This window comes from Mustela erminea, chromosome 1 (genome assembly GCF_009829155.1).
Source record: "Mustela erminea isolate mMusErm1 chromosome 1, mMusErm1.Pri, whole genome shotgun sequence".
Classification (NCBI taxonomy): Eukaryota; Metazoa; Chordata; class Mammalia; order Carnivora; family Mustelidae; genus Mustela; species Mustela erminea.
This window is the reverse complement of record NC_045614.1, coordinates 98349543-98364798: the sequence shown is the minus strand read 5'-3', so window position 1 is coordinate 98364798 and position 15256 is coordinate 98349543. Positions and strand designations below refer to the sequence as shown.

General features: G+C 37.7%; 1 protein-coding gene across 6 annotated transcripts in view; it reads left to right on the top strand.

The window, feature by feature from the left end:
- The window catches only part of GOLGB1 (golgin B1), a 120311-nt gene continuing 105055 nt past the window's right edge, over positions 1 to 15256 (top strand). For 3 of the 6 annotated variants that reach the window (XM_032334833.1, XM_032334832.1, XM_032334829.1), the window contains exon 1: positions 242 to 756. In XM_032334833.1, the coding sequence (XP_032190724.1) occupies positions 741 to 756 (16 nt within the window). In that variant the 5' untranslated portion in view covers positions 242 to 740. Of the gene's footprint in view, positions 206 to 237; positions 757 to 15256 lie in introns of those variants that run through there. The other 3 variants (XM_032334831.1, XM_032334835.1, XM_032334834.1) reach the window with 3 other exon arrangements.

The window sequence follows — 15256 nt, the reverse complement described above, 5'->3', positions numbered from 1 at the left end:
ACAAGGCGTGCCTGGTCTCCCTGGTAACGCTCCGCCGGTAGCCGGGATTGGTTCATTCCCCAATCCCATCTTCCGTCCCAACTGCGAGTGGTTGAGTCCCTTGACGGGGCGCGGCGGTGGTAGGTGTCGCGGACGGGATTCCCGAGCTGACGTGGCTTAAATTTGGAACGGGGCAGCTGGTGCCTCCGGCCGCAGCCTCTTCCAGGTGAGTGAGGGATACTTGCCAACTCTTCCCTTCCTTGAGTCTTTTTAACGGTCACCCCTGCGCCGGAGCTGCCGAAGCGGCCCCTCTCGGGTCGCTTCCCTGCCCTTCTTCTTCCTGATTCAGTCCGGGATCCGGCCCTACACACGCCTCCTCTCACCTACCAGGCCTACTTCTAGTTGCTCACAAGCAAACTGGCCCCGTCGAAGGGCTTCGGGATCTCCCTGCGCGGCCTCGAGGCACCCCTGCGCGGCCTCGAGGCACATATGCGCGGTCAGCCCCCGGCCCAGGACGTTTCTTCTCCGAGGGCGACGGAGGGGCTCTCGGGTCAGTCCTGTCCGCTCGGCCTCGTTCGGTGAGCGGCCTCTTTAGGCCGCCCTAGTTACGCAGTAGCTGACGTCGGAGAGAACCTGCCCGGCCCCTGCGTTCAGGCCCTAAACAAACTTCGTGTCGGGAAAGAGAGGCGAGACCCGAAGGAATCAAAGCTCCTGAAGGCGGAGATCACAGAAACAGTGGAGCTACAACACAAAAAGGGTGCATGTCAAACGATCCTGGTAATGAATTGCTGGTGATTCGGGGAGAGGAATGATCTTGGCGATGCCATCAGCACTAAAATCCCAGGAATCAGAGGTGGGCAGGCAGTTAGAGGAAGAAAGTTCTGGAGGAAAAAGAACTTGATTTGGTGGTGTGCACGATATTTATCTGCTTAACGAGAGTGCTGTGTAGGGGGAAGGGGAGGGTGAGTCCCTTGACAAATGAGGAATATATTTGTCTGACTTATTTAAAGAGTTCCAGTTGGTCTATGGGGAAAGGACAGTTTAAGTGTGGGACAGAGATATTTAAAGTCACTGCATAAGTACTTTCACTTTTGGCGATTGTTAGAAGCTTTCCGAGCTTTTAAAGGACCTTAAAGTTCTTTGCAAGATGGCAGTGGAATACTCTGTACAGAGAGTCTAGGAGGCCTTTCCAGAAACATAATTAAATTTGTATGGTCAGAATAACTATGACTAGTCAAACCCAGTAAATGTTAGGTTGGAAATGGCAGGATTTGGTCATGGAATAGATATAGGAAAAGTTGAAGAGAACTAGAAAGTTGCAAATATTATACACTGATCGTTTCTCAGCTTTTAGTTTTCATCCCTTGACCGTGGAGTGAACATCTAATGCTTTCCTCCTCACTGCATTACATTTGTTTAACCATATCCAGTAATTCACAAACATTTTTACACACCCTATCAATAAAACATTTTTAAGCAAGTATATTCCAAATATATTATATTTAATTATGGATAGCAGTGTGCACAGCACAGTGAACATAAAGAAAAACACATTTAAAAGGATGGAAAGTAAATTCTTGCCCACTCTCTAGGACACTCCCAACCCAATTTGGGAACCACATAAGGTTGTTTACATATCTAAGGACCTTCAGGCTGGATGGGAGAACCTTTTTTTTTTTTGGACCTCCATTCTTCTGGGATAGAACCTCCTAAAAACCATAAAAACCATCTTTTTTTTTTTTTTAAAGATTTTATTTATTTGCCAGACAGAGATCACAAGTAGGCAGAGAGGCAGGCAGAGAGAGAGGAGGAAGCAAGCTCCCCGCTGAGCAGAGAGCCCGATGATGCAGGGCTGGATCCCAGGACCCTGGGATCATGACCTGAGCCAAAGGCAGAGGCTTTAACCCACTGAGCCACCCAGGTGTCCCCATAAAAACCATCTTTAGGTGATCATTTTTTTTTCCTTCTGTTTGACTCTTAAAGGCCCCTCCTTCCCCCCCCTTTGCATTAATGGATTAATTAAAGGGATATTGATTTTACTAATTTATAAAAATAATAAATCATCATAAACTTCTTTTGGTTAAAAAAAGTATAAGGAATAAATCATTTGGAACTTATCTCATCACTGATCATTACATACCAGTCTTTTGTTAGGAACCACTACATAAAAAAGAGGCTAGGCTCAATAACACTATATTTTTAATTAAGCCATGTAAAAACCAGCAATATGTATTTTTGGTAAAATGAAATTCAATAAAAAAATATAATAACAAAAATCTCTCTCTTCTCTAGCTACTGACCTTTTTTCTTATTCTCTTTGCTGAAGTAAAGCGCTATAGATAATTTCTTGTTTCTTCTTAAGAAACTTTCTGATCAGGGCGCCTGGGTGGCTCAGTGGGTTAGGCCACTGCCTTCGGCTCGGGTCGTGATCTCGGGGTCCTGGGATCGAGTCCCGCATCCGGCTCTCTGCTCAGCAGGGAGCCTGCTTCCCTCTCTCTCTCTCTCTCTGCCTGCCTCTCCATCTACTTGTGATTTCTCTCTGTCAAATAAATAAATAAAATCTTTAAAAAAAAAAAAAAAAGAAACTTTCTGATCATACTCAAGCACATATATCCTCCTCCTTTTTCTCTCCCACAAGTGGGATCATGATACACATACTGTTCTCCACCTTTCTTTTGCCACTTAATACTGTATTTTCCTCTATCCATAAGTATTAAACTACCACATTCTTTTTTTAATATCATCCCTTTTATTTACTTTTTAAAAAGATTTTATTTATTTATGTGTCAGGGAGAAAGAGAGAGAGAGAGAAAGAGAGCACGTGCACAAGCTGGGGGAGTAGCAGGCAGAGGGACAACCAGGCAGGGGAATGCAGGACTCGATCCTGGGACCCTGGGATCGTGACTTGAGCTGAAGGCAGGCACTTAACCAACTGAGCCACTCAGACATCCCTAACCTACCTCATTCTTTTTTTTTTTTAATTCTTTTTTTTAAAATTTTTTTTAAAGATTTTATTTATTTATTTGACAGAGAGAAATCACAAGTAGATGGAGAGGCAGGCAGAGAGAGAGAGAGGGAAGCAGGCTCTCTGCCGAGCAGAGAGCCCGATGCGGGACTCGATCCCAGGACTCTGAGATCATGACCTGAGCCGAAGGCAGCGGCTTAACCCACTGAGCCACGCAGGCGCCCCTACCTCATTCTTTTAAAAGGCTATGCAGCATTCCCTGTAGAAATATCGAAATGTATTTAGTGTGTCCCCTATTGATGGACATCAGGTTGTATTCAGTATTAGACATCACAAACATGTACATATATCCTTGTGCCCTTGTGTGAATGTATCTATGGTATAAACGTGGGATTCTTTGGGCCATACAACTCTGAATCATTTTATTTTAGTTTATGTACTGCTCAAAAAAGAGTACTTGTAGAAGTATAAGTATTTGTAAGTATATGAGTGCTCTCATGGCCCCAGCTCTATTTAGGTGATCATTATTCACTGGGCTGGCCCCAGTGAATAATGTTGGGTGATGAGGTTACTGAGAAAATAGGTATCTTTTGTTTATCTCTTCCGACCTAGAAGCTTTATGGAGCTTTGTGACTAGTCAAATTAATCTCCTTTATGTTATAGTTTACTCAGCTTAAAACAGGAGATATTGATAGTACATCCTTGTTGGGTTTGTTTTAATAATAAAAAAAAGTAATGAGATAGATTAAGTTTTTATATGTAAAGCTATTGAAACAGTACTTAGTGCATAGTGCTGTGTATATAAATTATTAACCACCATTTACTTCTAAATTTATTAATGAATAAATATTATCTTTTCATTTTGTAATTGTAAAATTATGTCATAATATTGGATATGCTTTTCCCCTGCTATCTAGCATCATATCATATCCTCTTAGATCCTCAAACTGATTGAGAATCATGTTGAGAATTAAGGAAAACTACTGAGGCTTAACCAAGTACGCATTAAATAAATTAGAGGAGTGGCTTAGAGATCTCACCATTTTCTGTGTTGTTTCTTTGGGAAAACGTGATTTAAATTCCAAAGCAAATAGATGAGCTCCCAGACATGCACTGTCTTCAGTTACTGCCTTTATTTTCCAAAGCCTTTGTACTAAGTTCTCTGTGCTTAGAGGCATGCCTTATATTTCTTTTCATATTTTTGTGGCTCCTGGCATTATGCTCCATGCTAAGTGGGTATTTTGAGAATAATTATATATAGCAAGAAGTGAAGACTGTGAGAAAATAATACTTATGAAATTCCAGGTGCCACCTCAACATACAAGTGCTGAGATCCTGTGGCAGCATTTGTGGAAGGTGTGGCCAGCAATGACTTTGGAAGATTGTTTTATTTGCCTAAGTGTTTTATTGGAGGTTGGCCATTGCCTGAAGCCCTCTATTATTCCTTTTCCCAAGTTGGTACTCATGGTTCTGGTGCTTTATAAAACAGTAGCAAGAGCATTTTTTGTCCAACAGTCACATATATTCCTTACATAAATTTCTTACTGTGAACATGAGTGTTTTTCCCTTTACTAATTTTTATATATGCTTTTGTTCATATCTGCCCTATAGTGAGCCTAAAAAGAGGGAGAGATCCATCCTCCTTCATTTCGCTTAAGCATGACTAATTAGTGTCTCTTGCCCTCAAGTTCTCTACCTTTGAACAACCTAAAGCACTTAGCTGTGCTTGAGATGCCTTTCCCAATTACATTTCCATATTATTCCTTTTATGTCAACAGCTATACAAATAACTCTTGAATCATGGAGTCATAATACTGTTCATTAGAGTGCTTCTTGTCAGTCTTCTTCATTTGAAGATAAGGAAACTGTAAAATAACTTACCCAGCAGAGTATAGCCTCTTTCTTTTGGAGCCAGAACCGAAAACTCAGTTCCTGGCTCCTGATTTGGTGCTTTTTCCACTATACTACCTACCTTCTCATGGATCTCTTGGATTATTGAATCAATCTATGAGAAACTCCTTTTACTTTGACCTGAAATGGTACATCTTAATAGTGATCTTGCCTCAGATATACATGGTTTTAAACTGTTATGTGAGAAAAGTAACCCACTTTTGATTCGAAGAGCTTTTTATCTTACTCAGTAATGCTTATTTAGCAGACAGATTTTGAAATGTATTAATTTCTCTGTCAGTTTTCCTTATCTTAAAATGGCAATGATGATAATACTGATCTTGTGTATTTTGTGAGTATTATAGAGAAATGTATGTAAAGTGGTACATATTGCTTGGTAATTGTTACCATTACTATTATTGTTGTCCTATGTCCATGTGCAGTAATTTTTGATAGGATTCTGGTGAAGACACACTCTCCTAGGGAGGATGAATGAGAATCTCACACATGGTAGTGGTGGATACCAGTGGTGCGGGGGAGAGGAAGATGGAGTTTTAGTTTGAGAAAACATTCAGGATTTTAATTGTGTTTGGAAAATGAAAAAAAAAATACTTTCCCAATTGAAATTACATAACCATAACAATGTTCTGGGCTAATGGGGAGATATGAAAGTTTTTATTTAGGTCATACCACCTTGGATGTGTACATATGTGCATATGTTTCACATTTCTCTAAAGGGCCTATGGTTTTAAAATGGTTGCAGACATTGTCACAATGTCTGAAATCTCAGTAATTTTCTATTTAGCTCTAAAGGTAGTAGCAGTAGCAGTAAGATCCAGACTCCTTAGAGCAGAAAGTGTGGGTGCAAATAGCATGGCTATGATAGAGGAGAGATGGAGGTTGGTTGGAGAATTTGAAGTGAAAATTATGGAAAATGGCCAGTGATTAAGGTATTTATAGGTCATGGTTTGTGACCAGTCCAGGGGTTAAGTCCAGTAACTCGCTTATGGACAGCTCTAGCTATTAATTGATTTTTTTAAAAAGACCTTTTTATTGTAAAACAAAACTCAAGTACAAAAAAACACACTAAAAAGTATATAGTTTGATGAATTATTAGGAAGTAGGCATTCTTGTCATAACTCTGAGCTCAAGAAATCTAACTTTGTTAGTCATCCAAGAAACTCCTCCATGTTCTCCTTCTTCTCATAGAAATCATTTCCTTGTGGTTTCTCTCTAGTTTTATCATCAAATGTGAATCTTGTCCCCCCCCACCTTTTAACTTGTTATATATTAAGTCTTTTCCCTATAATTTCTGTTGAAGAACTTGGATTTTTTTAACCTATGGAGTTTCCCACACTTCGAGAATTTCACTTTCATGGGGCAATTCAGCATATTCCTATGTCCTTTGCATTTCTTGCAAATTAGCATCTGGATCCAGAGGCTTCTGCAGACTGAGGTTTGATCTCCATCAAAACTATGGGTTGTGGTATAGTCTTTTATCAGAAGGTTCAAGATATTTTTTTTGTTGTTATTATCATTTGTTGATGCTCAATGTCTACATTCATGGATTCAAAAGGAGATGCAAAATAATAGACTAAATATTCCAGTTCTACCATTTTGTTTCCATTTATTAGCTGGAACAATTTTATTTTATTTATTTATTTATTTTTAAAAAGATTTTATTTATTTATTTGTCAGAGAGAGAGTGAGCGAGAGCGAGCACAGGCAGACAGAGTGGAAGACAGAGTCAGAGGGAGAAGCAGGCTCCCCGAGGAGCAAGGAGCCCGATGTGGGACTCGATCCCAGGACGCTGGGATCATGACCTGAGCCGAAGGCAGCTGCTTAACCAACTGAGCCACCCAGGCGTCCCAGCTGGAATAATTTTATATGGAGATGGATCATCTTATTTATATTTAGTTCCTGAATTGTAAAGTTCAAATAGAAAAGACCAGATAAATCCTTGACTTGGGTAGTTTTCAAGATACTTAGTTTAGATGGTGGCTAGTTTAATATTATGAACTTGTCGAATTAAATATTTTTCATGGGTTTCAATATATTGCAATTCTTACTCTTCTTAGAAACTCACTTATTCCTTTGGCCTGTGAGAACCAACCCAGTTTGGCATCCAGGTCTCTTGACATGACTCCAGTTAATTTTTTTAAAAAAATTAAAAAAAAACTTTTTATTTTTTTTATTAATATTTAATGTATTATTAGCCCCAAGGGTACAGGTCTGTGAATTGCCAGGTTTACATACTTCACAGCACTCACCATAGCACATACCTTCCCCAATGTAAATAACCCCACCACCCTCTCGCTACCTGCACCCCCCACCCCCCAGTTTGTGTTGTGAGATTAAGAGTCTCTTATGGTTTGTCTCTCTCCGGGATCCCATCTGACTCTAGTTAATTTTTGATAGCTTCTTGCTATTTTGTATCACAAGATGTTTCAGGCTCATTTTGTACATTTCCTACTGCAGAACTGGTAGCTCTTTCTCTAAGAAGCTCTGCTATTTAAGAAAAAAGAAAATATAACGGGAAATAGCATTGCAAGGTGCCAATCTGGCACTAGAGATGTTCATTGCTTCTCAGTTTGTCCTTATTTTTAAGGCTTTTCGGTGGACAGAGCTAGGAAAATAGAAGTACTAAAGTAAAAATACCTTGTAAGTTCATACTGATACTTTCAATCCAAATTCAAGATCAGCTTTTATCTTGAGGTTCTTAATTTCTTCTGTTTTATACCTGTATTTCCTTTTTTTTTTTTTTTTTTTTTTGGATTTTATTTATTTATTTGACAGAGAGACAGTGAGAGAGGGAACACAAGCAGGGGGAGGGGAGAGGGAGAAGCAGGCTTCCTACTGAGCAAGGAACCTGATGCGGGGCTAGATCCCAGGACCCTGTCATCATGACCTGAGCCAAAGGCAGACGCTTAACGACTGAGCCACCCAGGTGCCCCAACCTGTATTTCCTTTTTTCATACTGAAAATCTGATAGAATTACTATGCCTGTTAGTTGCTCATTTACTTCAGTTCCACATGACACATACACAGTTGTCAAGGAATAACTGTACTGATATACCACCACTAATTTTGGTTATTGCAAACAGTTCTAAAAGGTTTTTTTTTTTCTTTTTGGATATGTTATTCACATTCCTCCCAGTTTTTCTTTACAGTAGCCATATGTATTGTCAGAGCATATAATCATTAAATATTATGTTCTCTCCATCTCAGTCTTAGTTCTACAATTAACTATGTATTTAGTGCTTACCACCAGTCTTTATGATGATGATTCTTTTTTTTTTTAAAGTTATTTATTTGGAAGAGAGAGCGAGAGAGCATGAACAGAACGAGAGGGTGAGGGAGAAGCAGACTTTCCACTGAGAAGGGAGCCAGGTGCAGGGCTGTATCCCAGGAACCTGGAATCATGACCTGACCCAAAAACTGATGCTTAACTGACTGAGCCACCCAGGGACCCCATAATGATGTTTTTTTTTAGTCATTTTGGTTGTCTCAAGCCTTCTCTTTAATAGATGCCTTAGGAAAGGCTCATGGGAAATTTTATCATGAATTTTCTTGCTTGCTTTTAACATTCTCTCTGTTTTTTATATCTGAAGGTCATTTTTGCTGAAAATAAAATCCTTGGCTCACATTTTCTTTCCTTGAATATCTCAAATCTGTAACTCCAGTTTTTTTCTGGAAAACACATTGCTGTTAAAAAGTCTGAGGGTGGTCTTCTTTCTTTTTAAAAAATTTTACACATGATCTTTTGGCCTGAATCACAAAGGATTATTTTTAAGTCCATTAATTTTACTGGAATGTCTTGTTGATCATTCTGGGTTGTTACTCTCTACTACATGGTGGGCTTTTTCAATATGTAGCTTCAGACTTTAGGAATTTAAAATTTCAGGTAAGTATTTTTTAGGGCTTTTTTTTTTTTTTTTTTTTGGTGTGTGTTTTTCTGTAACTTTGTTTTTCTTCTTCAGGGAATTTGACTCATCAATCTTTACCACTTTCTCCTGATTCCTTTTTTATGGTCTAACTTTAAAAAAATAAAAAAAAATAAGTTATTAGGAATAATTTTAGGTTTATTATAAAAATAGTTTAGAGTTCAGTATGCTTCTGACCCTTATTCCCTAATGTTAACATGTTACATTAGCAAAGTGCATTTGTCAAAACTGAGAAACCAGGATTGATTAATAGCTAAACTCCGTATTTTCTCCATTAACTATTCCAGGATCAAATTATAGGGCATCACATTGTGTGTAGTACATTTCTTTTTCTTTCTCTTTCCTTTTAAAAATTGAGATAATCATAGAGTCATATGCAGTCGTAATAAAATAAAACAGAGATCCCTTGTACAGTTTGTTTTGTTTCCCTTAATGGTTAAAGTTTTAGAAAACTGTTGAATAATATCACAATGAGGATACCAACATTAGTACATACCTTGTTTTATTTGTATATTTGTCTCTGCATGTTAGTGTGTGTGTAAGTTCTATACAATTTTATTGCTTGTGTAGGTTCATGTATCCACCACCACAGTTAAGATACTGATCTGTTCCAACACCACAAAGACCTCTTGTGTTGCTTTTTTATAACTTTAGCCGCCGCCTTTCTACCCTCCTACCTCCAACCCCTCCCTAAGTATTGGCAACCACTAATCTGTCTTCCATTTCTAAAATTCTGTGATTCCAAAAATATTATATAGGAATAGGACTATATAATACGTTACTTTTGGAAAATTGGCTCTCTTTTTTAAATTCAACATAATTGGAGACATATCTAAATTAGTGGATGTATTAGTAGTTTGTTCCTTTTTATTGCTGTGTAGTATTCTTTGCTGTGTATCTTTAATCATTTTCTTGTTGAAGGACTTCTTTGCTGATTACAATTTTGGGTTTTTAGAACCGAAGCTGTTATGGGCACTAATGTATAGGTTATTGTGTGAATTCTCTGAGATAAAATTGCTGGGTCATAAGGTAGTTGCATGTTTAGCTTATAGGTAATTTCTTTTTGATTTGTAAAATTATTCTTTATTTTTTAGCTTTTTTTTTTTTTAAAGATTTTTAATTTATTTATTTGACAGAGAGAGATCACAAGTAGGCAGAGAGGCTGGCAGAGAGAGAGAGAGAGATGGAAGCAGGCTCCCCGCCGAGCAGAAAGCTCGATATAGGACTTGATCCCAGAACCCCGAGATCATGATCTGAGCTGAAGGCAGAGGCTTAACCCACCGAGCCACCCAGGCACCCCTGTAAAATTATTCTTTAACTTTCTATTTTTCTTTTAATTTTTAAAAAAAATTTATTTGACAGAGAGACACAGTGAGAGAGGGAACACAAGCAGGGAAAGTGGGAGAGGGAGAAGCAGGCTTCTCGCTGAGCAGGGAGCCCAATGTGGGACTTGATCCCAGGACTCTGGGATCATGACCTGAGCCAAAGGCAGATGCTTAATGACTGAGCCACCAAGGTGCCCCATTTTCTACTTTTCTTAAGGCATGATTTATTATGATTATTCATTTTACTTTAAAAAATTTTTTTAGTTTCATATTCATTGCCAAAATTATTTTTTAAACTTTCCGTTACTTCTTGAGTTTCCTCTTCATTTCTGGGTTTTTCTGTTTTATTTCAAACCAAGGAAAACATGCATGTGTTCAGCAAAGTTTGCAAGTAAATTTGATACATATCTATCATATACCTACTGTTTATGCTCTGCTGCGCTGTTAGATGTTGTATAAAATTTACAGTTAGCTATTAATTTTTGTTAAGAATGTTTTAATATTAGAAGTAGATATTGTCAGTTATTTTTGAGCTTTATTCAGGTATAATTGACAATGTATATATTTAAGATGTACAATGTAATGTTTCTTTCTACATGTACATTGTTAAATGATTACCTCAATCAAGTTACTTAAAAAATGGAAAATACCTATCACCTCACAAAATTCCCCTTTTGTGTGTGTGGTGAGAACATTTAAGATGTACTGTCTCAGCAAATTTCAGGTATTCAATGCAGTGTTATGAACTGTAGTCACTGTGCTATACAGCAGATCCCCAGAATTTGTTCTTTCTGTGTAAGTGAAAGTTTGTATACTTTGACAAACATCTTTTTATTTCCCTCACCCACTTTTCCCTGGCAACCGCCATTTTACTGTCTGCTTCTACAAATTTGACTTTTTCAGATTCCAGCATAAGTGAGATCATGCAGTATTTGTCTTTCTGAGTTGGCATTTATTTCACTTAGCATAATGTCCTCCAGGTTCATCCATGTTCTCATAAATGACAGGATTTCATTTTTTTTTAGGGTGATATTCCATTGTGTATATGCAACATATTTTCTTCATCTGTTCATCTGTCAATGGACACTTAGGTGATTCTATATTTTAGCTATTGTAAGTAATGCTGCAATGAACATGAAATTGCAGATATCTCTTTAAGATACTGCTTTCTTTTCCTTTGGATATATATCCAGAAGTGGGATTGCTGGATCATATGGTAGTTCTGTGTTTAATTTTTTGAGGAACCTCCAGACTGTTTTCTATAATAGCTGTATCAACTTATATTCCCACCAACAGTGTACAAGGGTTCTTTTTTTTTTCTCCACATCCTGGCCAATGCTTGTTATCTGTTGTCTTTTTGATAATAGCCATTCTAACAGGTATGATGTGATATTGTAGTTTTGATTTATATTTCCCTGATGATTTTTGGTGTTGAGCATTTTTTCATGTATATTTTGGCCATTTATTTTCAGACATTTTGGAGAAATGTCTGTCCAGTTCCTTTGCCCATTTTAAAATAAGGTTGTTTTCTTGCTATTGAGTTGAGTTTCTTGTGTATTTTGGATATTAATCCTTTATCAGATGTTTGCAAATATTTTCTCCTATTCTGTAGGTTGCCTCTTTATTGTCTTGTTTCCTGTGCTGTGCGGCTTTTTAGTTTGAAACAATCTCATTTGTCTTATTTTGCTTTTGTTTGTACTTTTCAGGTTGTTTCCAAGAAATTATGTCAAGAAGCTTTCCCCCATGCTTTCTTCTACTAGTTTTATAATTTCAGGTCTTGCGTTTAAGTCTTTAATACAGTTTGAGTTGATTTTTTTATGTGGTGTGAGATAAGGGTCCAGTTTTGTTCTTCTGCACGTGGATACCAGTTTTGTCAGCACTGTTTATTAAAGGGACTGTCCTTTCCCCATTGTGTGTTCTTGGCACCTTTTTTGAAGATCAATTGGCTATAAATATATGGATTTATTTCTGGGCTCTTTATACTGTTCCATTAGTCTCTATGACTGTTTTATGCAAATATCTTAATGTTTTGATTACCATAGCTTTATGGTATATATTTTTCCCCAATTTATTAAATTTAAATTTTAGGTAGTTAACATACAGGATAATATTGGTTTCTGGAGCAGAATTCAGTGATTAATCACTTACATACAACACCCAGGGCTCATCATAACAAGTGCCCTCCTTAATACTCATCACCCATCTAGTTTTGGTATATTTTGAAACCAAAAGCATGTTGCCTCCAGCTTTGCTTTTGCTCGAGATTGCTTTGTCCGTTCTGGGTTTTTTGTGGTTCCATATGATTTAGACTTTTAAAAAAAATTTTGTGAAAAAAAAAAAGGCATTGGAATTTTAATAGGGATTGCATTGAATCTGTAGATTGCTTTGAGTGTGGTATGGATTTTTAATAATGTTCTTTAGGTCTGTGACTATGAATATCTTTCCATTTTTATGTTTTTTCTGAATTCCTTTCTTCAATGTGTTATAATTTTCAGTGTATAGATCTTTTACTTCCTTAGTTAAATGTATTCCTAAGTACTTTTTTTTTTTTAAACTGTGAAGATAAGTGGGATTATTTTCTTAATTTGGGAGGGATAGCTTGTTGTTGGTATAAAGGAACATAATAATTTTTATATATTGATTTTGCATTCTGAAACTTTATTGAATTCATTTATTAGTTGTAATAATTTTTAAAAAAGATATATATTGAAGAGAGAGAGAGAAAAGGGATAAGCAAGGGGAAGGGCAGATGGAGAGAAACTCAAGCAAACTCCATGTTGAGTGCTGAGCCTGACGCAGGGCTTGATCCCACACTCCTGAGATTATGACCTGAGCCAAAATCAAGAGTTGGACGCCCAAAGAACTGAGCCACCCAGGCACCTCTAGTCGTTATAATTTTTTGGTGGAGTCTTTAGGGTTTCCTGCATGTAAAATCATGTTATCTGCAAACAGAGACAATTTTACTTATTTCTGATTTGGATGCCTTTTATTTTTTTCCTTGCCTAATTGATCTGGCTAGGACTTCTTCTTTTTTTTTAATTAATTTATTTTTTTCAGCGTAACAGTATTCATTGTTTTTTGCACCACACCCAGTGCTCCATGCAATCCGTGCCCTAATACCCACCACCTGGTTCCCCCAACCTCCCACCCCCCACCCCTTCAAAACCCTCAGATTGTTTTTCAGAGTCCATAGTTTCTCATGGTTCATGAGAGAACCTTCCAATTTCCCTCAACTCCCTTCTCCTCTCCATCTCCCCTTGTCCTCCATGCTATTTGTTATGCTCCATAAATAAGTGAAACCATATGATCATTGACTCTCTCTGCTTGACTTAATTCACTCCGCATAATCTCTTCCAATCCCATCCATGCTGCTACAAAAGTTGGGTATTCATCCTTTCTGATGGAGGCATAATATTCCATAGTGTATATGGACCACATCTTCCTTATCCATTTGTCCTTTGGAAGGGCATCTTGGTTCTTAACACAGTTTGGCGACCGTGGCCATTGCTGCTATAAACATTGGGGTACAGATGGCCCTTCTTTTCATTACATCTGTATCTTTGGGGTAAATACCCAGTAGTGCAATTGCACTGCAGCCAGACTGAGGCTTCTCTATGAGAGGGTGTTAAATTTTTTAAATGCTTTTTCTGCATCCATTGAGATGATCATGTGATATTTATTCTTCATTCTGTTAATGTAGTGCACCACGTTTGTTGATTTGTGGATGTTGAACCATCCTTGCATCTTAGGAATACTTCTACTTGACATGGTGTATCATCCTTTTAATTTGATGTTGAATTGGGTATGCTAGTATTTTGTTGAGGGTTTTTGCATTTATTTAATCAGGGATACTGGCCTATAATTTCCTTGCAGTGTCCTTCTCTGGATTCAGTATTCAGGTGATGCTGTTCTCATAAAATGAATTTGAAAGTATTTCCTCTTCAGTTTTTTTAGAATAGTTTCTATTTTGTGGTTCCTTTGTTCCTTTCTTCTCTTGCTGTTGTCTTGATTTTTTCAACATCTGATGTATGGCTTTTCATGTCTTATATCATTTTTAATGCCTTTTAGTCCTTTTGGTTGATTTAGTAGGTTGTAGTTCTGAGTTATTTTGAGCATGGCTCTTTGAGATGCTTCCATTTTCTGTATGGATATTATTTTGCTCTTTTTCTTATAATAACTTTGTATGGAAATTGCGTTACTTTTCAGGTGCTCATTTTTATGTTAATTTAATGTTGCTGAATTTTTAGAAGGAAATTTATTTTGGATAGCTTTGCTTACTTTGCAGAGCTCCCTTTTACATTGTTTTCCAATGTTGGTTCAAAATGCAGCCATTGGATTTCTGAGATTTCCAGGCTCTTTTTCCACTATCCCAACTCTCTTTATCTGGGTCTTCCTTTGTTCTCTGTTGACTCTGTCTTTTTTTTTTTTTTTTTTTTTTTAAAGATTCCATTTATTTATTTGAGAGAGAGACAGTGAGAGAGAACATGAGCAAGGAGAAGATCAGAGGGAGAAGCAGACTCCCCAAAGAGCTGGGAGCCCGATGCGGGACTCGATCCCGGGACTCCAGGATCATGACCTGAGCCGAAGGCAGTCGTCCAACCAACTGAGCCACCCAGGCGCCCCTTGACTCTGTCTTAATGAATTTTGATTCCATCCTCAGTAGAGACCCTGTTCTGAAAGAGAACCCTGACTCTTCATTTTTGAGAGTTCATGGGGCCCAGACTCTTTAGCCATTTCAGACCTTGCAGGTTCCTTGCATTTAGGTGCTGTTGGAGAAAGGATATACCTCTTTTTCATTTGCTGTTCTTTAATTGGCTCAGCACATTTTCCAGTGAATATCCACTAGTTCCTTTGTGGTTCTCTTGGTATCCTGTCTGTCACTTCTTACAGCTTCTATAGGGGAGCATTATTTTACCTCTGTACCTTTAAGGTTTTTCACTGGGCCTGAGAATTAAATTTACATAGGACAGGTTAACAGGGAAAGCATACAGATTTATTAAGTATAAATTTTAAGTGACACTGGAGCACTCATAAGGATATGAAGACCAAAAGAAGCAGTTAGAGTAGAACACATATATTGAGTTGGACAGAGAACTATAAATTGTGATAATGATACAAGCCTAAGGGGTGGTTACTCATGGAGAAGTGACTAG